Source organism: Paramormyrops kingsleyae, chromosome 25, assembly GCF_048594095.1.
Source record: "Paramormyrops kingsleyae isolate MSU_618 chromosome 25, PKINGS_0.4, whole genome shotgun sequence".
NCBI classification, from domain to species: domain Eukaryota; kingdom Metazoa; phylum Chordata; class Actinopteri; order Osteoglossiformes; family Mormyridae; genus Paramormyrops; species Paramormyrops kingsleyae.
The window spans coordinates 29,940,804-29,968,110 of NC_132821.1; the positions used below are offsets into that span (position 1 = coordinate 29,940,804).

The following is a 27,307-nucleotide window of genomic DNA, read 5'->3' on the forward strand; positions in this document are numbered from 1 at the left end:
TCTAGACCCCCATGATCCCACATAGGACAAGTGGGTATGGAAAATGGATGGATGGATGGATGGATTGATGGAAATATGAACAAATTACTCCTAAGTCACCACAGTATTTACTGATACCATATCATATACACAAACATTTCTTTCAACTGAACCACTAGTAACTCGATTGGTTAATCATTCCCAAATAAGTTAAATAACTGATTAAGTTAATTGAATGAGCTGGTGGCAAAATTAATAGAGTGAGCGGGCTTCCCTCAAGCAGAGATGTGCAAACAGAGATGTGTCCTTTCATCTATTAAGGTACTCTACTAACTTTTTGGAAAACAATAATTGTTACTTTAGCTATTATTTTGTTATGTATCGTTTATATTTCAGTGCATTCTATTGTTAAATAATGCTTTAATCTGAGCCAATCTACACTTACTGCCATCGTAAACAGCTTTGGCGATGTAAGGCTTTTGCAGTGCTGTAACTCTATAGATCTAAAAGCGGTTTCCTTCGTACAGCTATTTTTATCCGTTAATTAGCCGCACTTGTTGAACGAACAAGAAAAATGATTCTTGTGCGCATGACTTTTTAAGGACTATCCTGCCAAGGACAATACTTCTTAAATCCCTGCGTGTATTCCTAATGACCTTTGAAGCATCATTTTCTCTTTATTTTATACATATATATTTTTTAAAAGCCATTTAGCTCTTTTTTACAGCCAATATCATAGATTTCAATGTTCAAAACAGTATTGTGACGTGAATTGCTTTGAAGTTGATGATTTAACTGATATCAAGCTTAATAGGAATCTGACATGCAGCTACACGGAGGTTCTGCGATTATAGCTGCTGATTAAACATATTGTTATAATAACCAATACTGGGTGTTCGCTGAATGCTACATTGTATCACTATGAATAGGTACCTTTATTCAAGTCCGAGAGTCTTCCCCGACACAAGAAGACGTTATTGTTCTCCCGGGTATTACTGCGAAACTAAGAATATTGTATTGGATTGCAATGTCCTCTAATAATAATAATAATAAATATGGCAAGTTTGCTTGTATTATTTTAGAAGCAAACTAAATGCATACCTTTCCAGTGAAAACCATTTATTAAATTGTCTCATTACATAAACTTACATAAAATAATATATTGTAACATAATTCTTAAACACGGGAAAAAAAAAATTGGTTTTACAGGAAGTGTATAAATGGGCCTATATAAAGTCGGTTCAACTTGCAAGCCTGAGTTTATTATTGCTCTACATTTCCAGCACATAATCAAGTTGTATCGTATATACCAGGCGGCCTTTCCCTCCAGTCATCTTGCAAACGCAGCTGACCGAGATCAAAGATTGTGCAAAGGTGTGCTTACGACCCTAATATATTTCCAGGGATAAAAAGGCAACAACAGAGCGCTTTTTATTTATATGTTAATGTGTAAGCGTTTTATTTCTTTGGTTTATTTCTGTCTGACCGAAGGTGCCCTAGTTCCCATGAACACAATCCCCATGGCTCCGTACAGCCATCTCCGCTCCACCACATCACAACGTCCGCACCAAAGTATTCCACTTTTCACGCTCCTTATCCTCCACGAATGCCAAGATAACGTACTAAGAATGCCGTTTCTTATCGTCTGCAGCAACCCATCCGTCCCTTTGGATAGATAGCCTATTTCGAAAAAAAGTTGCGGCGTAAATACAGACAGGTGTCTCTAGTTCGTAAATGCAACATATAGCTTATTTCATCACACACTAAAATAATAATTCACTATGCAAGGATGTTTTATATGGAGAGCAGTGGGCGCGTCCGCCCGTCCGCGCCACCTTTTGCCTGTGACCAGCCCCCAAGCCCACGCGCCGGGGGGGGGGAAGCCCAGCTCATGTGGAATGATAGTAATGTTTTCTTTCTTCACTTCTGAAAGTGGAGTACTCGGCAGATACGGAATAAGAGACTATCGGCGATCGCTTTTGCTTTTTCCATCAAGGAATAACTTGCACAGAAGAGTTGTCAAGCTGGATGAAGATTCCCCCCCTGCCCAACCGTCTCCATTTTCTCCTTTTAATTATTTGCATTGCATTATTGTTCGTGTCTACTAATGTTGACTGATTTATGAGAATAGTTTTGTGTTTGGATCTGACTCCGGTACCATAAAGTCTTCCGGCTTATCGGCTGTTATATACCGTCGGAGCTTTTCAATTGTTGCCGAGAGATTAAATTCACATTATCAGTCATAAAATGAACAGCAACGCGATCGAAAAGGAGAACGACACTAATGAATTTACCACCCACGAAGAAGAGGTAATTGCAGTTTTGTTTTTATTAACTTTTGAATATTTTGTATTTTTCTTCACGTCTTGTAGTTGGTGGGTGCAGGTCAGAGCCTTTGTAGAGGCTGGAAACGCTCCGTGTGCTTATTAAGTCAAAAATCCCATTCAATCTGCAGATTTACGATGCTTTAATACTCGATCATGCTTTACTTGTACTTTCCAAATTGTGTAATAATCCACTGTCCATTTATTTTGACTGTATGTTACCTGGAACGTGTTTTGCTTTAGATGATCGTTCTTTCGAATTGCCGGCTTTTCCCTGATTGATTTAATTTGGAATTTTGGATTCATTAATCACTGTATGATAATGCAGGAAAAAAACAATGGTTCATCTCGTCTGTTTTCAGTCATATAACTACAAAATTCAGTGCTTGTCGAATAGTATATTGAAGCAGCTTTAAAAAGAAAGTTTAACTCAGATCTATTTGTTATCATTTAAACGACTTCAACCTATTATTTGCATCATGCATGTGTTATAGGCTGTATGTGTGTAAACATAAATAATTAGAGATTTTTTTGAGAAGTTGCTTATGCATGATATTGTGTGTTATTTACCTTCCTTAATCTAACACAGAATATCTTCAGCGATGTTGTCCCCAAAGCAAGGGCATGGGCCAGTGTTTTTAAAGAGGGTTTCTGGGTAGTTGTATGCGTGTGATGCGTGCATTAGGCAGCATGTCTCGCGTGTGTGTGTGTGCGCGCGCGCGTGTGTGTGTGTCCGTCCGTCCGTCCTTTTGGATCCAAGTTATGGGTAATAATTGAATTTAACATTAAAACCTACAGTTCACTGGAGAAGTAAATACTACAAGCCGCAAATAAATTCCCAGTATATGACAATTTTTGCGTGCGCGCGCACCTGTGTAAATCATACAGATATACTGTTTGCAGCTAAAGAAAAAAATAATAATTCAGCACAGTTGTCGACCTGCTTCTCAGCACCAAACACAAGACCATTTCCTATACCTTTTTAGCACGAAATTCCCTATGTACGGTAGTGCAATTAGTCTGGTGTTTTTCAATATATATACAGTATGTGGGTTATTCAGCACCGAGTTACGCAATGTGCTCAGAATCAGGCGTAGCTCCAGTTCATTCGGAGGGTGAGAGATGTATCTTTTCACTAATCCCTCATAGCCATGTGATGTAAAAGGGGTCAAATACTCTGATTCCGTTTTAATGTTGTTCTTTTGTTTGACAACTTGCACCGAAAAAGAGGCCTAGCATATGATGGATGGATTTATTAGGGTTTGGTGTTTTGAAAAAGAAGCAAACTAATAATTGGGGGCTACTATAGTGCTCTAACGATAATGGCTGATTTGGTGCTGGAAAGACAGCTGAGCTGAAATGGCTATTAATTGTTTCAGTCCCAATTTCTGTAAACACGAATGGCTAATTTAAACAGTATTCCAATTGTATTCCTACTGTTGTTTTTACTGTCTAGCCAAGCAAATGTTGGGATCTTGCATTATGTTCATTTCAAAGTAAACAATGGCCATCTTACTACATAATCCTTTTCATACGGTATTATAAAATATTTTAATTAGTCATTCAGGGCCTCGGAGAATATTATAGCCAACCAGACAGTTGGTCTAATTACTTTTGGTTCATTATATGATCTTAAATAGCCTATTCCCGTCTCAGATGGAGATTTTCTTATACAGGTGGACCGATGTCATTTGGCTTCTCCCAGCGAATCGTTCACATCCGCTAGTCACTAATAGTCAGGAGTTGAGGATGATCAGACATGAACAAGACTAGTGAAGTTAATAGCTTCGGTGCCGAGCCAGAAATTCCCGCTGTATTAATAGAAACATTCTTGTTGTTTTAAGTGATTATATCATCTTAAGAACACTGAAAAACATTTACGGAGAATTACCATCAATAATTAATATTGGTTTGTGTTTAGACCAGCTGTGGGGGACTATGTCTTATGCTGGTTGCCACCAGCCCCTTAATTAGCAAGACTTAATTATTATAAATCCCAGTAATTATAAGATACTTATAATTTACGGAAAGTGAACGGTACAGTCGTGCAAATTGCTTGTAATTGCTGCTGTGTCATGACACTAACAATAGCTGCATCATTTTAACATTCTTACCAATACAAATACCGCCTCCTACTAATTCACTTTGTTTCCCCCCAAGATTATTTGACTAGATGTATATGTGTCACTTGCAGCTGAAGTGTAAACTCCTTATCAGGAGGAATACAAGTCGACACTGGTTATGCAATGAGTTTTGCTGTGTTTTCCATAAGTAATTTTGCATACTGTTATTAGTCCATAATTTGTCCACAAAAGGCAGTCCAACAAATCGTAACTGCACGTGACTTTAAGACACCGTGCTTTTCACCTTTATTTGGAACCTAATTGCAAATGCAGCCCTGGTCCTGTATGCAATGGTAGCGGTAACTGCAGAAATGCATGCACAGTGTGTCCAAACTTGCCTTTAAACCTTAACTTAATCTTTCACCATGAAAACAGATCATTTGGACGATCTGTTCTTTTCCCCTGCCATGCTAATACATTGTTGCTAATACAATCGTTTTAATTGACTGAAATGTTGATAGTTGCATAATGAAAGGTATAATCCCTAATGTTGCATGCAAAATGAGTTCCATGAGCATCTAACTGAACTAGTGTCCTTTGAAACACCATGACTGCTGTTGGGTGTTTTTGTATTAGAAAACATTGGATGGACTGAATGAAAAGGTTCTGCCCTGTTCCTTTTTGAGTCGATTTTATCGGTGGTATCTTAGCATCTTGGATAGCAGGGCACGAATTACCCAAAAAAATCACTGGTGTTAAACCCTAGCCTTAGTCAACCATATGCATTCTGGGTAATATTCCAGCTCATTCCCCAGGTTTAATTGGTTCATCGTGTAATTCACATGCAAAATTTCTGCCATCATTTTTCCCTAAATGAAGTGTAAAAACAGGCATTTCCTGAGTACGTGATGAAATAGATCATGAAACATCCTTAAATCTCAAAAACGGCTGAAAGATTAACTAAATGAGAATAAATATAGTGTCCTGAATAACTGATTATTTTTCACTATGTACTTAACAGTGGCTCTACACGGCAGTTAAAAAAATATATATATATGAAATTTGCAAGCTGTAGAACTTTCTGGATTGACAGTCCGTGGTGCAGCCTTATGCTGGATATCTGCTGCACGTCCCTGGAGTGGGAGTATGGTAAGGAAGTGGAGGAAACAGAGCCGTTGCCATGATCTGCCCCCCACCCACAACATGGCCGGGATTATTTATAAAACCGTTGGGGACATGTCATCTTATCTTGGCCGGTTGTCACCCGTAAGACAAGGAGTGTTTTCAGGCAACAAACCATGTGATTAAAAAAACACCCGGAACACTGAACTGAGGGAGGTTAGGTGTTAATTATTGACCAGTGGGATGAGAGCTATGCTGCAGGCTGAAAGATGGCTGCCATACGCACCAGCGTTCCACCTTGTGGCACCAAGAAGTTTGCTCCTAGGGCTTTGCTGTCAGGTCAGTGTCGCTTTGTCGTTCCCCAAAAGAGAATGAATCTTGTTGTTGTTAGGGGATGAACGAGCATTAGGTGATGATGCACATGAAAGCGAAGTGGTCAGGTCTGCGGGGGGGTCTAGTCCCGACGTTTCCTGCAGTCTAGGTCACATCGCTGACACCGGCTGCCGCTCTCGTGAGACGTCTTGTATTTATGAGCCCTGTTTTCTTGTTGGAGTTTGTCTCTTGCCCGGTCTCACTGGGAGACCACTATTATCGTGCGTCTGCGAAGTGTGACCCCGCCCCCAAACCCAAAAACTGCCCATTTATGGGCAGGACAATCTAAACACTATGTAGCAAGGCTGCCAGAGGTCTGATGTAGTTTGGGCTGGTCCTGTGCAGTCCCCGGCCGTGAGGAGTCGTGCCAGGAGAGTCTTCAGCTACTCGTTAATTCTCCTTCCCTCCAGCAAACGAGGCCTGCGGCCTGAGCATTGACTCGGGACACCTGGACCTCCTTCAGCAGCTCCTCAGTGACGAGGAGAAGACCAGAAGCAGAGATTCCGCTTATGTCGACGAGTGTAATGCAACTGCTCGTTCTGTGATTCTTTGGAGCTGGATAAACTATGTTTATTGAGCGCTGTCATGCTCTGTGTGCGTTTTATCCGGAAACTTCCACTGTGTTTTTTTTCCAAGCGATTCAGGAGCTTGATGTTTCACAGACTTCACCAACATAATACTGAGAATGACAAATTTAAATTAAGAATCACTCCTAGGACATTGTTGAGGTTCTAATGAGCTTTGTAATGGTGCACTAACATGAAATCAAAATGCATGTGTTTGGATTGAGATTATTTGTTTTCTTGCACTTTTTGAGCATCATCCGCTATGAAAATCGACAGAAAGTGCTGCAACATAATTGCTGCTTTCCCATTAATCATCCAAGGACTTAAACTGAGAAATAAATATTAATGTTTTTTCTAACATCCTGTCCAGAAAACCGATACCAAGGAATTTATCACGTGTGTCTCTAAACATAACATTACATAACTTCGAACTGCTAGCTAAGCTCATTTGTCGTCCACCAAACCACTGCATCACTAAACAAAACATCACATCCATCCACATTCAATTCTTAATTTGTATTGGAAGTCTGAAGACAGGCCACACCCACTAAAAGCATGAACTTTTTCTCCTTAATGATACTGGACACGGAGTCCCTGTGTTGTGATTTTCATTAACCCCTTACGTGTTTTTGTGCATCCATGGTAACGAGAGAAGGCAAAGAGCCTTGTGCCAATCAAATTTCATGTGGCACCTTAGGGAAGGTTTGCTGCTGGTTCCCCGTCTGAGACAAAGCGAAATTAGCATGCTATGTCACCACCCCCCCACCCCCTCAGAAGATGGAGCCCTAGGTGGCCGCTTGTGTCACCTAACGGGTTGACCGGGACTGTCATTCTCTTCAAAGATAAATAGTAATTAGGGAATTCTACGGGTGGTGAGGCGAAAATACTTATTTGGTTGTTAAAAAGTACAAAGCGTGCATTGTTTTCTGAAGGCGATTCATGTAGTTGCCCTGAGAAACAACTTATGATGGTGTCAAATTTCACTGGTTTTCTCTTAGTACGGGTTGCAGTGATCGATACCGGCGTCATGGTTTGGGTATTTTCCAGTGGTGGATCTGCTTGCGGATTCCTGCAAATTTTGTGTGCCAAGATGCTGGTGTTATTTTGATGTTCCCCTCCGTTTGATTGCCCATGCTTTGCCCCTGTTCCTGCCACACTCATAGCCCCTACACTGAAGTCGCACAGATGAACCCCCCTCCCCAAGTCTGCAAATATCCCCATTTTTACCTCGCACTGTGGCGTTGGACAGCACAGCGGACCTACAGTTCTGCAACACTAGCCGCCGTTGCTTTGAGTCCTCTGGGTCCGAGACATACTCGAGGTCGCCCGCTTTTCGCGAGTGTGTGAGATCACGCATCACTGAGACGATACCTGCAGTCTCGGGCGATGGCGTCATACGCGGCTGACTGAACCAGCCCGTGGCAGGAGCACTGGAAAGTTTTTCCTTAATAGGATTTCAGAACTCTTAACTCGCAGCGCTGAAAGTTTGCGGACTGTTGCCAGGTAACTGTGCTGTGGATCTTGAAACTTTCAGCTGACTCGTGAGGTGCCTGTTTAGCACCGATTCCTCAGAGACCGAGGCCATAACAGGGCCATAAATGGTAAATGATTAATAGAGGCTTGTAGAAGCAGGTAACTAGAAGGAGAAAATGTGTATTTATTCTGATTTTTATGTGACCACGTATTTTTGCAATGTTAATTTGATAATAGGCAATAATGTCTTTACTTTGGTCTTTTGCTTCATTTTCTTTTTTGTAGCTTTTGGTTTATAATGTTTACATTGCAATTATGTTTCTGCATCATGCCACTGAAACGTAATTTATTCATCATACGAAGTCTTTCCATTGGATGTTAGGTTCAGCGTATAGGCCGAGATTTGACTAAGCAATCCGACATTGGAAGCCACAACGGTCTTTACAGGGTGCAGTTTGTGTTTTTATTTACTTTCATGACCATTTACATATGTTCTTCTGTGTCTGGAATTTACCCTCTTAATCGCAAACCAAATGACATCCAAGGTTTCCATTCTCCCCCCAGGGACGAGACGGCAGCCTCGCCTTGGTGTTTGAGGAGCCGTGGCGTCAGAGTTCATGTAGCAAAGACGTAGATCATCGTGTAGCCGAAGAACAGGCTCTAAGTACCAAAGCTCATTCTGAGGAAGAGTGGGAGAATACTTCATCTTTGACGACGATCCGCTTATTTCAACACTTGTAATTGTGTCCATGAGTGTATTTGTAACCCTTTCAGTCTCGCAGTGAACAGTTGCTGACTGAATAATAGAGAAGCCTAGTGTAGCTAGATAAATAATGCTCTGTGATGTGCAGTAAGTATCTGTGAGCGCACGCCCAGTGCTGTCACCCATACTGTATATCTCACAGATACAATAAATCTCCAGTATTTAAACACGCCATTTACCCAAGTCTGTTCATGGTGGATTTTTCTTATACCTGGCTTTTTGTCAGTGGTATGGAATGAACTCTCAACATTTACCAGAATATCAGCATCACTCGGATGTTTACGAGTCGGATGGTGCGCTGCTGTTTGTATTTCTTCTTTAAGATGCACTTGTTGGTGATTAGCAGACCTCTGCGAGCTATTATGCTGGTGCATTGACATGCGATGAAGGAGACGTCTTTAGGCTTACTGGGGGTGACAATTACAGTGAAGCAGCTCTTCATCACTTCCTGCTCCTGAGTTTCAGGTTCAGTCAAAAAAGCTGTTGCAATACAATACTCAGGTGTGAAAATGGCCAGATCTCCAATACTACTCTGTCTGGTGCATAGTAAGGCAAGTCTTAAGTGGTGAGGTGCCTGTGATTTTATCCTTGTTTTATTTTTTGAGGGAATGAATGTGGAGGAACATATTCCAGAAAACAGAGAAGCAACATTGTTTTCCAGAGTTGCAAAAGGATGTCACCGCAACTCTAATTGGATAAATGTTTATGGGAAATGGATGAATGCTTATTGTGAACAAGAAACCCATGCAAGTGCTCACAGATTTGTGTAAGCGATAGAAGTACAGCTTTTGTGTTAGTGCTGTTTACTGAGATTGAGGCCTCGCAGTACTGTTGTCTCCCCCAGTCAAAGTATCACTGACGTGCTGAGTACTCTGCTGAGTACCAACTGAGTACTGATGGATTACCTTTGTGGGTAACTTCCCCAACACAGCTGACGTGCTGGGATGTAGATGACGATACTGAGGTGAGCTGAGGCCCTAATAGGGAACCTATACCATAGAAAGGTCCATTGTTCTGGGGTAGTTAACAGTATCAGTTACGTTGGCATTCCATTGCTATTGAATAATATTTCTCTGAATACTCTCTGAGATCACTCGGCGCTCGCATGAAGAAGGGATCTTGGAGATGAAAATGAAACATGACGACTTGTCTGTTCAGTCACCACCGCAGGATTACACTCTTTTGCGCAGAATGTTTTTTTCCAGTGTCCACCCTGGCATACCGATACCTTTCAGTACTATTGAGCTGTCTAGACCTCTAAGATAGTGGCTTATGGTGTTTCCATAGGATCTCCATCCCATAGGATCTTGGTATCTCCATCCCATGTTTCAAAACACTCTTTTTGTTTTCTCCTTCTAGGTCAAAACGCTGTTTGTCAGTGGCTTGCCACTTGACATCAAACCTCGAGAGCTTTATCTCCTCTTCCGACCATTTAAGGTAGGCCTTCCGTCTGCAGGACTCATCCACACACCGTCGTCTTTTTATTTTTGGAGTTGGACCAGGTCGGTCACATTGAAGCGATCAGAGGTGGACACATCAGGTCCACAAAGTACAAGCCCAGACCAAGATTTTGTTTCAACCAATCACTTGAGTTCTCTGTGACTCTGACACTTTATACTCAACTGGTCACAGTTGCAGAGAACTCAAATGGTTGGTTGAAATAAAATCTCGGACTGGATTTTTACTTTCTGGACCTGAACTATCCACCTCTGGAAGCAATTAAAAGATTCAGCGCTGCGGCCCTAATGAATTGCAGAACTAGATCAATATAAAAATTCCTATGTTTTAAAAGTGAAGTAAAGTTTTTTTAATTGCATATTCGGTTAGTACAGCCAAGTATTTGTTATAAATGTCTTTCATTAGTGCTAGTTGGCTGTGCAAGTAAATGTAACTGCTAGTGAAATGGTGAATACAGGAACAGTATTGCTTCTGGCAATGAGTATGCCTCATTTAGAACCTTGGGTTGCTTTCTGGACACATAGTAACAGTTTTCTATTATTATCCCTTATAAATGAACAATAAATGTTTTCAGTTTACAGATGGCACTGGGACTTATGAAAATCAGAGTTGACAGCTTGCTTAATTTTATTTAGATAAGTCTTCCTATCTGCTACTGAATTCTGTCACTGAACTCTGTGTTTACTGCTGAATCTCCTCCAGGGATATGAAGGTTCCCTGATCAAACTCACTTCTAAGCAGGTAAGCACAATACCATGGGTGTTGTCTGTCCTGACCACAATGTCAAAGGAGCACGCAGAGGACCTACAACTGAGAGCTACTTCTTGCCGTCACACAGCAAACGAATTAATCTGCGCGATCCTGAGATGCTTAAACAATCGATAACCAGACAGGAGTGTAGTTAATCAATTCTTGTAATTTGAGGAAAAGAAATGATAGGTGGGATGTAACGGGTCGACAAGAAACTGACCAAAAATAGACGACAGACGAATGCGCTGACAGACCTGATATGTCAGTGAAGCTAATGAGAAGGTAAGATGAGCCAACACTCCCGAAACGGATTGTTCTGGAAAACGAAGGCACAGGCTGCGTAATTCAAATAATGTCCTACCTTCATGCGTTAAAGTAAATATTTTTGTAAAAGAAAATGTTTGTTGCACAATTTCTGTGCCGGACTAGATTGCAACGTTTTATAAGTAACAGTTAAAGTCCGTTTGTGACACAGATGGCGAAACCCAGCAGTAATTAGACAAGGCGACTCCACAGCGTACTTATGAAGGAGGGATTTGGCGTTTCCGTGGCCTTTAGTGTACTGACGGCCAGAGCTACTCCACCCCCCCCCCCAGCCACCGTGTCCCCCTTGAGTGTGACACGTGCTGCTCTGAGGAGAAGCGTAACCATGAAGGTCAGGAGATGACCGGGTGAATGAACCACACAGACCTGCCCCGTGGGAACTGGACCTCAATGTTCCTCCAAGTTATGCAGGTTCTGGAAGGGAGCTGGAGCCTGAGCTGTCAAGAATGCATCCATAGGGATGTTTTATGTTACTTAAAAAAAAAAAAAATATATATATATATATATATATATATACATGTAAATTTATGAATCATAAATGTAATATTTACATTTATTTCACAGATGGTTTTATATAGCGAGTTTAGGGTCAGCCAGTCCCTGTATATGTAATATTTAATATATTTTCCTGCATAGTTTTATGATGAACGTTGCTCTTCTGATTGGATCTGTGTATCAAACGTTGCAGCTGCTGCTGTGAGAGTCGAGTTAGGTCTCCTAATTAACGCAGCCTCTCGGAGGGAATTCGGCAGTGAAATCCTCCCTCGACGGCACACCGGGGTCGTCCAGGGGTAATGAGATTAGCTCCAGAGAAGAGGCGGTTCACTTGGGTGCCTCTCTCCCGTGCAGATTTGGGCCGCAGCCCTCGGATAGTTTTCTAGAAGATACCACAATACAGTACATGAAACACAAAAGTTAAGTTACGCAGAAGGAAACTAGATGCGTTCCGGCTGCTATCATTCTGAGTTATACAAATCCGGCATAGCACTAATTAAACTGCATTCGATTTCGGAAAGGATTTTTTAACCGTGTTTAACCATGTTTTTAACCTTTATGAATTCCAGAGATTCTTCCTTTGGCACTTCCTGATCATTTCCAGCCAGCTAACCCTCTCTTCACGTGGATCATTTGTTTTCCTTCTGAAATTGCTTTCATGCCACAAATGCCTCCTGTCGGCATGTAGGGTCATCTTGGGGGGGGGCTGTATCCCAGCCTGTATCCCTGGGAACCACACACAACAAGGGGGCGTCTACAGTAATTTTCTGGTCGCTCATATCTACACCCTACCAGTAAGTGCTCACCCCCTGTAATGCCCAGAATGGTCGTAGAGTCACTGTGTGCCCTAACATTGCGTAATCGTCATTGCCTCATACATTTTCTCTGACGTGGATCTTTTTTTGCTCAGTTCTCTCAAAATTTTATATTTTCAAATGTTTCAGGGGTTTTTTTTCCATGTTATTAAACCCCATTCCTTGTCACTATTTTCTATTTTTGAACAATGGAACCAGTGACTCCTCACAGTTGTTAAAAATAAAATGAAACCCAACACTGCTTGTTCTGGTCAGGGTCACAAGGGGTCTGGAGAATATCCCAGAATGCACAGGGTGCAAAGCTGAGATGCACCTGGGCCCACACCACAGGCAACTGAGAGATGTAAATTAGTGTAACTGCATGTCTTTGAGAACCAGAGTACCCACAGGAAACCGGCATGACATGAGGAAAACGTGCAAACTCCGCACACCTTGAGGGGATTTGGGATTCGAACCCCCACTACTTTAATTTTGTTCTCTCCCTCCCTCTCTCTAGCCTGTTGGATTCGTCAGCTTTGACAGCCGATCCGAGGCCGAAGCGGCGAAGAATGCTCTGAACGTGAGTCCGCTCTCCTCCATCGCTGTCACGAAGCCCGCTGGGGTGCTCAGCTCCGACAGCCCGGGGGGGGGGGGGACGGTGTTTGTCTGGCTGCAAAGGACGTCATTGAACATGTGGGGGGGGCTCATGTCAGCTGACACGACATCACTAAGAGCGTCAAACCCAGTAAATGGAAAAATATGATTTTAAAACACTGCCCAGCAGGAATCTAAACAACTGCGTCACAGACGCGATTTTGTTCCGCTGTGTTTGTGAGATGCCATTGTCACGTCGCACTGGGGAGACCGAAAGAGTTTGTATTTGCCGTCACCTGGGCCGGCTGTTGGCTCATCAGCCCTCCGCATCACTGAAGCGCTTCGCTTAGCGTCGCGGTATGTCCAGCGCAGGCTCGGGCAGGAACGGGAGCTGCCAGGCACTGGCGTAGTGCGGTACAGACGTACCCACATCCCCCGATCGTGTTTAAATATATTACTGTCATACACAAAAGGCATGTTCCTTGATGGACAGCCCCTGTTTAATGCAATGCAGCTTTTAATAACCCGCAATGCTGATTAACCAACAATCAAGAATTCTGCTACTTTAAGAAGGTTATCCACCAGAAAGTGACTCTCTCTTAAATCTAAAGGCAGACTTTTTTTTTTATTATTTATTTAAAACTACATAATTCTACATAAGGTGAGAAATGGCTTTGTTTTACTGTGCAGCTTTAGATGTTATTTTTAAGCACTTATTTTTGGCATATCAAATATCCTAGTTCAAAAACGAACATTTAAGGTTTATTGTAGGATATTGATAGCAACTGCCTTTAACACGAGTAGCTGTTTATTTTCCACGTTCATCCTTCACGTACTGTTCGCGGCGAGTAAATCCAGTGCATTTGAGTTATCTTCATAATGCCGTTGTTGTCCATCACTAAAGGCGACAGACCCTGCATTCATTTAGCATGGATTTGAAAAGCATTCTTTCCGAGGAGTCGAGGCTGAGATGCTAATCAGCACTTCCACCGCACGTAACTGGCACAAACCGCACCTCCCCAGGGAGGGTTCTAGACAGATTATTACCTATGCCTGGGATGACATTTTGGATACGAAACATTGCAAAAATGATATGCTTACCTAAACTGTGGTTTGTGTTTATCTGTGGGCAAACTCTTTGGCACCGTGTCCTTCAGTACCGGGGGGGGGGGGGGGGGGGGGGGAAGTGAATTCTTGGGGCAAATCTGTTTGGTGAGCATCAAATGCTGAACGTCGATTGTCCTTATTATTGAACCGGCTCGTCTATTATGGTATTTTTCCCAGCTAATTTCGGTTTGAGGTTCTTGATGGTTATCACCATAGATGCTTTTGGCTGAATGGGCATTTTAAGATGTTCTAAAGCTCGTAGATTCAGAGAAACACGGCCTTTCAGGACTGGTCTGAGGTCCCTGTGAGTTCTAGCACTCCAGGTGAGAAGGAACTCCACACCCATAGATCTGCGGAAGGATTCATGGGCCCAGCCCCAAAAGCATTTGGTGGGAATGGCATGCTGTCATCCTGATGTGATCAAAGTGAGCTCTGAAGTTCAGTCCCCGGTTGAGATTCCCAGTCCCGCCTCTTGTTTAGGAGTCAGTCGGCCCTTTTGGGTTGACCCTTCAGTGACCTCCAGCGGTACATCAGTGCGCCGTTTTTTTTGTTTGAGGGCATGAGTGTCATATTACACCCAAGTGCAGGGAGGAAATGCTCAGGGATTGCCTGATCTGAAGAGCTGCAAGATGTTGAGACCTAACCTCCTCCCCCCCCACCCCCCAAAAGCAAAGCTCCAGTTTTTGCCCCTCCCAGATCCACACTCGCTGCTGCCATTTCCCGCTTCACGAAATCTCTCAGGTTCTTGAGTGATAATGTTCAAATGGGTTTAACATGAATTCCTATTCATGTACGACAATTGGGTGACGGGAATCGCCTTTTCAAAACTCCTAACTTCCCCACACAGCAGCCAGCTTTTGTGCTTGCCTCCAGATCCACTTTCCTGGCTACGATTTTCGAAAAGGGAAGTAGGACAAGTTGTTGTTCACTGGGCTTGATCAGAAGAGCGATATAGTTCAGTAAAGAATATCATTTTTATAGCATCTTTGTATACTACACCTGTGACATGTTTTGTACAAATCTCATACAGTCGACACACTTCATCTTTGAATCTGTATAGAGATATTTATATTATAAACATGTATATATTAATTACATATGGATTTTCAGGAAGGTGTTTTTTTAAAGTAATACAGCGGTATTTTGGTTGACTTTGTAGATAGAAGTATTTTCTGATTTTGTGTTGCTCTTAAATCACTCTGGGGATGTGTGTGTGTGTGGGGGGTCCCTTAGACCTAAATAGGGAGTTGGGGAGATACTCTCCAAGCTGTGTTGACAGGGGTACATTTCCTGTTAAAATTAAAAAGGGGCATCTTGCGTAATCATGACAAATGTTTTTGGGATTCTGTTGCATTTCCATGTTTGCAAACAAGTGGTAGGATGCTTCCACTCCAGACAAGCACGTCAAAATGTAAATAAATCGAGAGGCTGCATTCCAGCAGCGGATCGCTCGTGTAGAAGCACAAGGAAGAACCCCGGAGATCTTAGGGAAACAGCCCCTGCCAGCCGCCGACAGATAATGTAAACCAACGGAAAGAGACGCAGCTGTTTCGCTAAGCCCTGGCTGCTCTCTATTCATTTGCTTGCCCAAGCTTTTAACGGCTAATAAGTAACTTATATCAGCCTGAAGTGTCATAAGCAAAGGCTTATATCACGTGATTAATTAAGGAAAGGAAATTTAGCCTGGAAAATATAGTAGCGTTTGTTTATTTCTCTTAATATTCCATAATCTGTTTTTCAGGTTTATATTTATTTACTGTGTACTTTATTTGTACTATGTATAATGTCTTTGCACTTTATATTGCGTCATTTTCACGCTCGTCTGTGCTATGCGTATCCTTCCTGCTGTATGCGCAAGAATATACCCCTATGCTCAAATCTCATTTATTATTTGTACATTTGTGGGGTTATGGTTTGTGGAGTTGTGGTTTAACATCTACCAGTGTGTTATAGCAGGATACATTGTGGCCTGTTGGCCCTAAGATATGGATTAAAGTCTAACCTAAGGGTATCTTTGCGTAAATTTAGCGTGTGGAGTTTGCGCGCTGTTGGCTTTTTCCGGGTTATTCTCGCAATCTTGAGAAATGCCATTCATGTGAATCAGGGACTGAGTTGCCCCTGGAGACAGCGTGCCGGGAATGATCCACCTAATCCCATGCACTTTGGAGATAAGGTCACCCTGACCGCGAATGATTATCAAAGAAGGGCAGAGTCATACGGCTGACTGCCGCTGCCTTCATCTATCCCTCTTGCCTGCAGGGTGTCCGGTTCGACCCAGAAATCCCCCAGACCTTGAGGCTGGAGTTTGCTAAGGCCAACACCAAGATGGCCAAGAACAAGTTGGTGGGCACGCCCAATCCCCCCCTGTCCCAGCAGAGCACTGGGCCCCCGTTCATCAGCAGAGACCCCTGTGAGTACCAGCATCAAGGTTCCAGAACCACCTCTGCTGGTGGGGTGACCCTTCTCTTCGGGGGGTGGGATGGGGTGAGATGGGGTGAGCTGTTGGATCCTAGAAAGTCTTAAGCGTGCAGGTGTTTGATGAAGGTGAATTAAATTTGATGTGAATGGAATGCTTGGTAAATAGCTGAAACTGAAATGTCTCTGCCCACATTAACATCAATTTATAAAATACACCTGAAACATATATAAAAAAAAAAAGGCTTGTGGGAGTTTTACGTTCACAAAAATGTTCTGAGGGCAGAACGAAAAAAGAGAGAACCAATTAGATTGTAGAGGTGGTGGGTCCAAGCAACTAGAAGAGGCAGGATCAAGACATCTGATTGGTTGGTCCGGCCTCCTCTAGATGCTTGGACCCACTTGCTCTACAATCTAATTGGTTCTCTCTCAGAACCACTATTTCATTCTGCCCTCAGAATATTTTTGTGCAAGTAAAACTCCCACGAGCATAGAAAGGACATAGATCATTTCTAGAGGATCAACATGGTTTAAATCTTAATCTGGCAAATATGTAGCAAATCCCCAATGTTATAAAAGAATTAAAAACTGCTGGAAGTTCTAATTTGTTATTCAATATGGAGAAAAATACCTTAGGATATGGCAAAATCATAGCTTCCTGCAGATATACTGAGGCAGCACATGTAACTTTGTTACTCAGCTACTACTCAAGTGCATGATGGATGATGAGCAAAGTACAGGGTGCATGATGAGCAAACATTAATGTAAATAACACATAGCTTCTGGATAATTAATGCTTTAAGTAAGAGTGTACTGCTACATTTTGTACCCCCCTCTAGTAAAGTATTACCTGTGATTTTTATTTATTTATTTTTGTAGCAGATATTTACTTACCTAAACCAAAAAGAAATGTTGTCATTTCGGGGTTGAGAGAATTGATTTAGCTTGGTTAGGAAAGAGTGAATATAATGGTAAACGCTATTATGCTTCTGATTTTACACCGATGTTCATTTCAGCCTGTTCAAGCCAGGAGTAATCCTTCTTTTCGGCAGGGTATTAAATGTCTCTGATTAGGCTCTTTCTCTCATTATCATACATTTGATCCTTTGATATTTGATAAAGGAAGATTGTGTGTATGCTTCTATTTATGGAGCCCTGCCACAGTTAGTGAGTAAGGCCTTGACTTTATCCAACGCCGTACTGTAGCCAAGGCATGTAAAAACAGATGAAGTTATTATTAAACAGAAAATAGTGAAATTAAATACAGGGAGTGCCCAGGCTAAAAACACCCAACTTACTGTTAACGAACTGACTGCCGTAAATCACGTTATATTAAAAATTCTGATGAAATACGATAGTTCGTAATAACGAACACTAACACGACATTGTGACACTCGGCTCCAGCTGTTCAGTACAGTACCGTATGTACTTACTTTTATTATAATTACATTATTATTGTTATTATTATGTATTGTGTTATTGTTCTGACTGATCTACGAATTTGCATTAAGACAGACTTAAGGAAACGGATCTTGTTCGTAACCTGGGGACAACCTGTATGAGAAATGATTTTAACAACTTTCAAACCTTTCAAACATTTATTGATTAAGAAGAAGCTTTAATTTTTAGTGACCCTGGTAGTTTTTTAACATTAGTTTTAGTGGATTTGTATTGACATGAAATCAATGTTGACTACAGAAAAACAAAAGCAATAAATTACAAATTGCTTCTGTCCTATAGCAGCTGGTTTTATGAAATATCTGTTTGGGTAGCATTTTGAGGGTGCAAATAATATAGTAGTACACTATTACTTAATGTATTAATTAACATGTAACTAAGTGTTAGTTATGTACTGATCCCTCATTTGTTCATTATTAATTAATAATGTATTTCATGCAGGATCTATGTTAGTTCATGATTTGTTCTTGAGTAGTAACTGAGTAACTATGTTATTTGTGTCCCCTTAAGTGAAGTGTTACCATTGTTTGTCTCTACCGATGAATATCACTGGATGTCAGGAGAAACATCTGGAAGTTATTTTGGGCTAAAATATTTTATTCCCAGGAGAAGACAGCTTGGTTTTTTAAATATAGATGCACTTTTCCCCAGGAAATTCTCTTCCAGCTCGCTGAGCCGCCGGTGTGACATCCAGTTTCAGGGGGCAAAAGCCACGTTCATGTGCTTGTATATTATTCATATTATTCACGATTTTCCTGCGAACTGAGGCTTGGATTTCATTACATTTTCTCTTTGCTTTTCACGAACATCCCAATTTTAATGCAAAAATCAGTTTTAAATGTATTCTTGTTCCTGATACCGATTGTTAGTGATTGTAAACCCAGCTTAACAATACCTTAATTAACTGTGGTATCCTAATTAACAGTTTTGGCACTTTTATTTCATAAAATAGACATGAAAGTTGTAAGAGTAAAATGATGATTTTCTGAGAATGGCCCTGTGTGAGGAGTGACCATATTTACTGGGCTGTTTTCTCAAAGTTTCTCTGCACTGACTCTGTTTCCCAAAATGTCGAGTAAATCAAGTATTTATTTCAGTATGTTTATGAGACAAACCTGGAGCGTGTTAGTATGGGATCTGCCTGCCCCACACTGTGCCATGTTTACCTTGCAGATAAATATTATAGTAAGTGTTGAGTAAACAGTGTAAAGCTGATTATAGATAGGCACAGGATATTCTGCGGTGGAAGCACATAGTTGTGTACTTGTGCGCTACGTAATGAGCTTCTGGCAGGAGGCTCTCACCAAGCTCAGGACCTTCTTCAGATGGATGTAAGGAAGTAATTAACCAGAGCCATGATGACATGATGGCAGCTTCGCGTCGAGGAATGGCAATTTTCTGATAGCGCGGCTGTTCAAACGTAATAAAATGCTTGTCCCTGATAAGCATAATGCATAATCCCGATGCTGGTAGCATGCTATCCTGTTCCTTTCTGGGTACTACATGTTTTGGTGATGTGTTACAGGCCTGGTGATAGTGGGCCATATGGTCACATGCATTTGGCTAACGCTAGCATTCGATTCATTCTTGGTGTAGCCGTGATTGGACTGTAGGCGGTAACCCCAACCAAAATGGTGTACCTGGGCAGGAAGTGGAGATCCCGGGCAGGAAGTTAGCATGAGATAGCAGCCATGCTATGGGGCACGTTAATGGAGAACGCGGACACAGCACAGATGCCCCCCTTTCGCATCTGGTGTCGAGATGCGTCCATCTGCTGCTTTTCTGAAGGTTATTTCGACGATGTCGAGTTGTCGATGAAAAGCACCGGGAAGGGGATGTGACAAAAGGCAGCCAGCGGGCGTCGGGGGGCTCACATCTCCACTCACGCCTCGGCTCGCCCTAGCGTGCCTCCTTCCCCGGAGGTCTCAGTCGGCCTCCAGCTCTCAGATCACGCTTTTCCGCCGAGCCGTAACGGGAGTGGATAATTGGGAAATGTGCGGATTCCTAATTAAGCGGCTCGCCGGTGCGTCGAGACGTCGGCTGCGCGTTTTATACGAACGAGCCCCGGGACGGTTGGCCGTCCGTCAGCGTGCCGTGAGGGAACCCCCATGGAGACGTTTGTCCCGATAATTAATTTCTTCACTGGCTTCTTGAAGACTTCAGAGCCTCTTCAGCTGCTTTATGCCCATCTACTCTGTTCACCGAGAATCTTACATTTCTTACATGGCAATTTTATCCAAAGCGACAGGGTCAGATAGTAATTGCATGTTAAGGCCCTCGCTCAAGGGCCCAACAGTGAAATCACTACGCCAACCTGGGATTCGAACCAGTGACCCTCTGATTTACGGCCCAGCGTCCTAACCCACTGAGCGACACGCCATTCCCATGAGGAAGGTCTCTCTCCATTCAGGCCTCTGAAGTGCTGGCCTGACTGTCCCCAGGCGAGCAGAAAGGTGACGCTGTCCCGGGGTCCTGCCCCCTCCTCTACTTGTTTTGCAGACGAACTCACGGTCCCTGCGCTTTACCCCGGCAGCCCTGACGTGTGGACCCCCTACCCCCTGTACCCCGGAGAGCTGTCACCCGCCCTTCCTCCTGCTTTCACCTACCCCTCTTCTCTGCACGCTCAGGTAACCCCCCCCCCACGCCCTGCCAAACACCCACCGGCACCCCAACAGGTCCTCTCCGCCATGCCCTGCTGCCACCTCCTTCCCTGTCAGCTCCACCACGCCACCTGTAGGATGTCCTGTGACTAGCACCTAGATCCCCCCCCTCTTTTTTGGGTGTTTACAGAAATTACATGTTAAAATATGTCTCCCCTTTTCATAAGACACTTCATAGAAAACTCGGCTTTCTCTGAGACAAACTTTCGTGGACTGAAGCCATGTTCTCTTCTGTAAGCCCCACGAGTCTCTGAAGCTCCTCGTTCGGCATTCTGCTAAGGTCAGACGAAGGCTGCTTCACCAGGCCCGTCTCCCCGAAGGGGGAGGGGCTGGGTCAGCCGGACCCACCCAATCAAAAGCTTAGCTCACCCTAAGGCTTTTTTATTTAACTTTTTTTTTTGTTGTAAATGGGCCAAATAGGACAGATTTTTTTTTTTTGAACATTTACAGTTAAAGCCCCATCCTTCAGGGAATGTTGAGGCCCAACTCCGTATCACAGCACTGGACCCCATCTGTGCTGCCAAATTCAAATTTTTTCCTGGTCCGTGCGTCACGGCTGGTGTAAGCTACGCACGTTTAGCCGCCAGCCCTAGAGCAGCACACCGCCAGACCCACCGCGTTTGCTGCTACAGGGCCGTTTCGTCTTTAGTCACCGTTTATTCAGGTGCTTCGGGTTCATTTTAACGCTAAGCCACACACGCCGAGGATTCTGGGTAAAGCACTGCCCGTCACGTACAGTTATGCTCTTAAGTTAATTTAATGTGACACTTCCACAGGGGGAATCAGTGGCAAACTTGATAAGATGGCAGAGGTTTTGCCTTTAAATGGAAGCGTGATTTGTGTTAGCCCCTGGACTACCATTGAATAAACAGTGTGTGGATCGACACAGGTGACTGAATGTCCCTTTGTTCACTTGTGTAGTGCGGGGTGGGGGCAAGCCTCTTGTTTGACTGTGTGGGTTGTTTCAAGAGGTGTTTTGGCTTGCTGGGCACCCCCCCCCCCCTTCCCAGACACAGCTGGGGGGACAGGACCACAAGGATCACTGGTCCTCAGCCAGGTGACTCAGTGGCTGTTTCCCCCCCCCACCACCTTCTGTTTGTGTCTTTCCGCGCTCGTGTAGATTCGCTGGATCCCTCCCGCCGATGCCGCCCCCCAGGGATGGAAATCGAGGCAGTTCTGCTGAAATTGGGGTGAGTGTTCGGTGCCAGATCGCTCCGCAGAAAATAAACACTCCGCTTGTCAATTCTGCGCCCTTAACAAGCCGACACTTTCTAAAACACCCCTTACCATTTTGTCCTTTTTTTTTTACGTAGTTTTACTGTGGTTCGTACAACAACACTGAACAGGTTTCTAACAAAACAAGCAACAATAAATATAATGTGATTGTACGTCGTTAGCTTCTTGCTAATACTCTAACTCCAGCCAACAAACGTGACACATTTTACATTTGTTAAACTCTTTCACAATTTTTGCTGTTACTAGACATGTGCTAGATGGTGCAGAGCTTTTCAAGTGTCTCTCCCAATTACAAACCCGATTTCTCACGTGTAGGCCTGCACAAGCTAGCTTTTTATTATTTTGTTATATTTCTTGTATAGAGAGACAGCTATCTGTTGGACTGGATAACGGGAATCTTGAATTAGATTTTTTAGGCATATACCCTCATTAGCAGTTCAGCTTGACGCGGTCCTTGCATGGTGTTTGCATTTTAGCTACCTTTGCTCCTTTGCCCACACTCTGCCTTATCCATTTGTTGACCCTGTATCACAGAATATCTCTTCTCCATGATCAGGGCTTTGCTGGTAATTTCTGCAGCTCTCTGAGTGTCATAGCGTCAAGGATTGGCGGGACTGGGATTCCACGGGCGAGCATCCCAGATGGGGAAGATTAGCCAAATTGTTAAGAGTTCCTCTGTAGCTCTGGGACGGGCTATTCTCATCAGGGAAGGAGTGAAGGAAATGGACATTAAGGGTTAACAACAAATGGGTCTCCGTTTCGGTCTGATTAAAAGTCCCACGGGGGCGGCAAGGAAGCCGTTTTTGGATGAGAGCAGAAAGCTGTGGAGGCTTTACCAAATAATCACATTTCTTTCAAGAATGCGGGGGTCTTTCCTGTGGTCATCCTCGCCCCTCCCCGCCCCACTACCATCTCATGATCAAAGCTGTTTTTCATGCATCTCTCCTGAGAGATAACAGCACATTACCACATGGTCGGACCAATTGTTTAGGGCCGCCGCGCTCTTCGGTTAAGTCACGGCAAACGAGGGTGCCAAGTCGGCAGTGAACGTGGTGCGATAGCAGGCTCGTCTTCGCTGACCATCGTTATTGGTATTTCTTTTTTGCCATCAATCATTGCACTTTAAAGCCCATAAGCCTCAGCTAGCTAACTTAACCAACAGAAGTAGACTTTATTAGCACTGACAGATGTACAGATGTACTGACGATGGCTGCGCCATGAGCTTTTGTCATCGGCTAGCTAAAACTTGGAGATACCCGTTAACGAGATGAGGGGATATTCGGCCGGGGGTTTGTGGCTGGCTTCGGTGACACATCGAGTGCCCGCGAGGTGCGACTCCATTACAGGGTGTGAATTGCAGTTATAGCAACTGTTGTTTGCATCCCGGCAGGCAGGCAGATGTGCATTGTGGAAAGATTCATCCGCTACCTAGCTTATTGCAGCTAACGCAGGAATGATTTATTTTCTCAGCGCATTATTTTTTACTAAAACTGTTAAAAAGAAAGTACAGATTCATCGTTTTTTGTAATTAACATAACTGGATGTTTTGCGGTTAATGTCGGGTAATTTGTTTGAATAAACAATTTTAGCTGTTCTCTTCAGATGTTAATATTTCCCTGGTTCTGTTATCTTCAATTCCGTCATTTACCTACAAAACTCTACTGGGCAGCACGTGCTGAAACTTAATAGCCTCAAAGCATTGTTTGCCAGTAGCTGTTTTTCACCTCTTGTGTCCTGGGCTGCTTTTCTGACCAAGTGACATACGCCAAGGGACTCCCCACACTCACAATCTCCCAGGATCCCTGTCCCTTCCAAAATTAAGAATTGAGAATGGAAGGCGTGACCTCATAGTTATGAGGCATATCTACATTTGTGATGCCTCGTCCTTTATTAAAGGAACATTCTGTTGAGGGTATGAATGACCATATTGCTATTGATCTCAAAAAGAGGAACGACTGGTCGGATTTATCCTGCAGAAGACGCCAGGTCATCAAAATGGTTAGAGATGAGATTTAAGTATCTTAGTTATATTAAATGTTAAATTAATTTATAAAAATTATGTGCATAATGATGGTACCTCTATGACTGATTATAGTAATATTATTTACTATATATATTAGTACCTGCTGCTGGAATTAATTCATCCCCAAAGTAACCACCGTTTCTGACCATAGAGCTGCACACTGTCAGTTGGGATGAAATCTCCTAATGTTCTGGCAGCGAGAGAATCTCTTGTGGGGGTGAATATTGAACAGGAGAAGCCTACCCAGCATGCTCTGGCTTGCCCCTCCCTGAGAGGCCCTCTGGGCTCCACCGAAATCCCTCACCGCCATCGATAACCACTGATGTTGTGAAATCGGACACGTCGGTAGCGGTTGGGCCGACCCCGGAGGGGAGCAGGGGGTGTGGCCGGCTTCTGAGCGTATCGCCCCACGGCTACTCTCTAGGGTCCTGATGTGTGATGGTGACAGCAGCTGGTCTTGATGGTGTTGATCTGAAGCCAAACTGGGAGGATATCTGACCCAGCTGACAATACTGTTGGTAAGTTTGCGCGTCTGGCATCTCGTTCTTTTGGTTCCAGTACGAGGCTACGGTTTTTAGTCTGATCAGTCTGTCACTACAGGACCTGAGTCAACCATGGATGAGAGTCACGCATGCGTCAGCGTTGAAAGCCGAATTCAAAAACAAACTAAAAACTTATTGACAAGTAAAAAAATAAACTGAAGGCTAACTAAAAGCAAGCTGAGTACAAAAAAAAGTATATGTTCAGTTCTTTTTATAAATACATGAGATGAGACTTTACTGTCTATAATTAAGGGTACAGGGTTAGAAGATGCTTTAAAGTCCTTTGTTAACTGAATCATGTAATACTTTAATAGGTTAACACAGTTGGCTCAAATTCATGGTTGATCCTGTAGTGACACTGTAATAGTCATTGCTGTCCAATATATGACACTCATAACTGAGTTATGTATCCAGATGCATGATTCTGAATTTTTATAATCATTCTAACTGAAAAACAAGTACCAGATAACAGGAAGAATGTGCTCGTGTCACATTCGATCTCGTAAACTGGGTTCTTACATGCCTTTGCTGAGCCACGGAAAGAGGCAAAGGCAGGCAGCCACCAGCCGACTCGAAGCGCGCAGCCGTCTGCGGCTGCAGAACCTGTTACCTCGTGCCCCCGGCGTGTCGATTAGCTGCGACAGGGCCCAGGTGCGGTTTCCATGGTAACCTCTCTGCATGGTTCTTGCAGGCAACGGGTCGCTCTCTGGAGTTCAGGACCTTCAAGACCTCTATCACACATCTCCCCCCCCTCCCCCTCCCCCTCCCCCAGAGAATGCCTGTACCCCCTGCCCCTTTTATACCGTTACATGCTGAAAGATCATTATTGTTATTATAACTATTGTTGTTGTTATTAGAACTACTATTAAAATATCACTCGAAGCATAATTTTGCCAAAACAATGCTGTACATTTTAGGACATTTTGAAGAGAACAAACAAAAGCAAAAGGTATTTTTGTATGAAACTGAGATTTTCGTCGTGTTGTAATCGACCCCATATTTAAACGTCCCCTACAACGGGAGAGCAGTTACTGAGTCACGTTAACGTCAGTGGAAAGGGGATCGACTCGCACGCACGAGACTGACGGGCATCCTGATCCAGCGTTATTCAGCTACGCCCGGGTGCGGATCCCGTACCGCAAACCTGGAAATGACTACCCAGGGTGTCCAGGGGTCGCTTGGGAAGCCAGCAGGCAAATGGCAGGAGGTACGTTTCCAGAAGAACGGACTGGGACGACGTTCGGGAACATGTCTGCGAGATGGGAGCCACGGCCAGTGACCACCTGTACAATTTTACGATACGGGACTTTCATTGTGTTATTGGAGGATCGAGGACCCCATCTTGGGCGGGCGAGGACCGGACAGGACTGGGTCCACAACCTGTCAACTCACAAGCCATTTAAACTGTTCCCCCCCAAGAGTAACCTGATTTGGAAACATCAAGTCATTGGCATGGTGGATCTCCTTTTGGCTGACAGATTTATGGATGCCGGAATTATCCATCTTATCTGCAGGTGGTTAGTTGAGGCGGTCTGCGCCTGTGGAGGTTTTGGCCGGCCCCGGTGAGCATGTGGCCCGGTGCGGTCCTTCTGGTCAAACGGGCATCACCAGACGAAAGCCTTGCAGTCTCTACACAGCCAGATAGCCCTTTAGTGGAAATCATTGTTTTACCATCACGGGGGGCAAAATATTCAATTCCTTCATGAGGCGTGCCTTTCCCATCTCTCTTAAGTCGCTGTACCTCACACGTCGGTGTGCGCAGACCTTAAAATAACTTGTGTATTTTTAGACTTGAACTCCCAAGCAAATCTTCATTTTATTTGTTCCATAATTAATAAGGACTCAGATCAGCTGCCAAAACAAACTCCCGTGAAGCTGCTCTGACTCCTCACACGGACTCGAGGCAGTCGCAGCACATGCGTTTCGTGGAGCGCCATCAAACAACTTTGCCGGAATAAGAAAGCTATTATAAACTGCATATGAATTAGATCTGCCAACTTAAAACCTTTTACTACAGCTATAATGATCAAGTCAAGAAATCTGTACATAGAGCTGTTAGAACTGAATCCTAATTTGTTACTGATGGGGCTCATTGGGGCTGTGACCAAAAGGTGGATGGATGGAACAGTTTCCTGTAAATTAAGAGACGATCGTTTGTCATGTGTATGTCCAGATTTTTTTTTTAAGCAGTAAAGTTTCCAGCTACTCAAAGCAGCCAAATTAGAGAGGTCATGATTGGGTCTGTATAACATGGGCGTGTTTTTTAATCATCTAAACCAAATAAAGATGCCAGTTGCAGTAGCTTATAAGGGGTCGTCGTGGTTACTGGTGTCCTTTGGCCTCGAGTGTTTTCTTCTTCCTGAGGAAAGGGGACTGTTCTGGCAATCAGGCTTGGCCCTCCATAGCTGGGGATGGAGGACATATTGTAACAGGTTCGATTGAAAACTATCTCAGAGGGAAGGTGCTTCAAAAATCACTCCAGTTTAATTGCAGATGAATTTTCTCTTTTTTTGGGGTCATGTATGCCCCCCCCCAAAGGGCGTTGGCCCACCCAGCGACAGCTGCCTATGCGGATGACCCTAGGGCGCATATCCAGGGTTTCCTGTAGCTTCTCTCTCCAAAGAGCCCACCCACTACGTGCTGTAGGAGAGTAAATCTGATCTGATGCACTTCTCCCAGCCCACCCCTGGAGGCACAGAAAGCTGCCATCTTAATTTGGTGCACTGGACTCTGCTAGTCGCAGTGACATCAGCTGTCCACTAGGGGCAGCGCCAGACGATCAGAAAAGT

The 27,307-nt window shown here is 43.5% G+C and overlaps 1 protein-coding gene across 4 annotated transcripts; it reads left to right on the top strand.

Moving 5' to 3' along the window:
• The first annotated feature begins 1,828 nt into the window (after positions 1-1,828).
• LOC111853076 (RNA-binding protein with multiple splicing) lies at positions 1,829-26,827 on the top strand. 4 transcript variants are annotated; one of them, XR_002840378.2, is made up of 9 exons: positions 5,706-5,827; positions 10,022-10,099; positions 10,823-10,861; positions 13,001-13,063; positions 16,444-16,594; positions 20,557-20,684; positions 21,838-21,907; positions 24,401-24,494; positions 25,210-25,250. XR_002840378.2 is itself a non-coding variant. In XM_023829602.2 (8 exons), the coding sequence occupies exons 1-7, from the start codon at positions 2,227-2,229 to the stop codon at positions 21,898-21,900; spliced, it is 585 nt and encodes a 194-aa protein (XP_023685370.2). In that variant the 5' UTR covers positions 1,829-2,226; the 3' UTR covers positions 21,901-21,907; positions 24,401-25,201. The 4 variants fall into 4 exon arrangements, 2 of the variants coding, with proteins under 2 accessions (XP_023685370.2, XP_023685369.2); XM_023829602.2 differs by lacking the exons at positions 5,706-5,827; positions 25,210-25,250 and adding an exon at positions 1,829-2,289 and having other exon boundaries at positions 24,401-25,201; XR_002840379.2 differs by lacking the exon at positions 20,557-20,684 and having other exon boundaries at positions 5,699-5,827; positions 25,210-26,827.
• Positions 26,828-27,307: the final 480 nt, after the last annotated feature.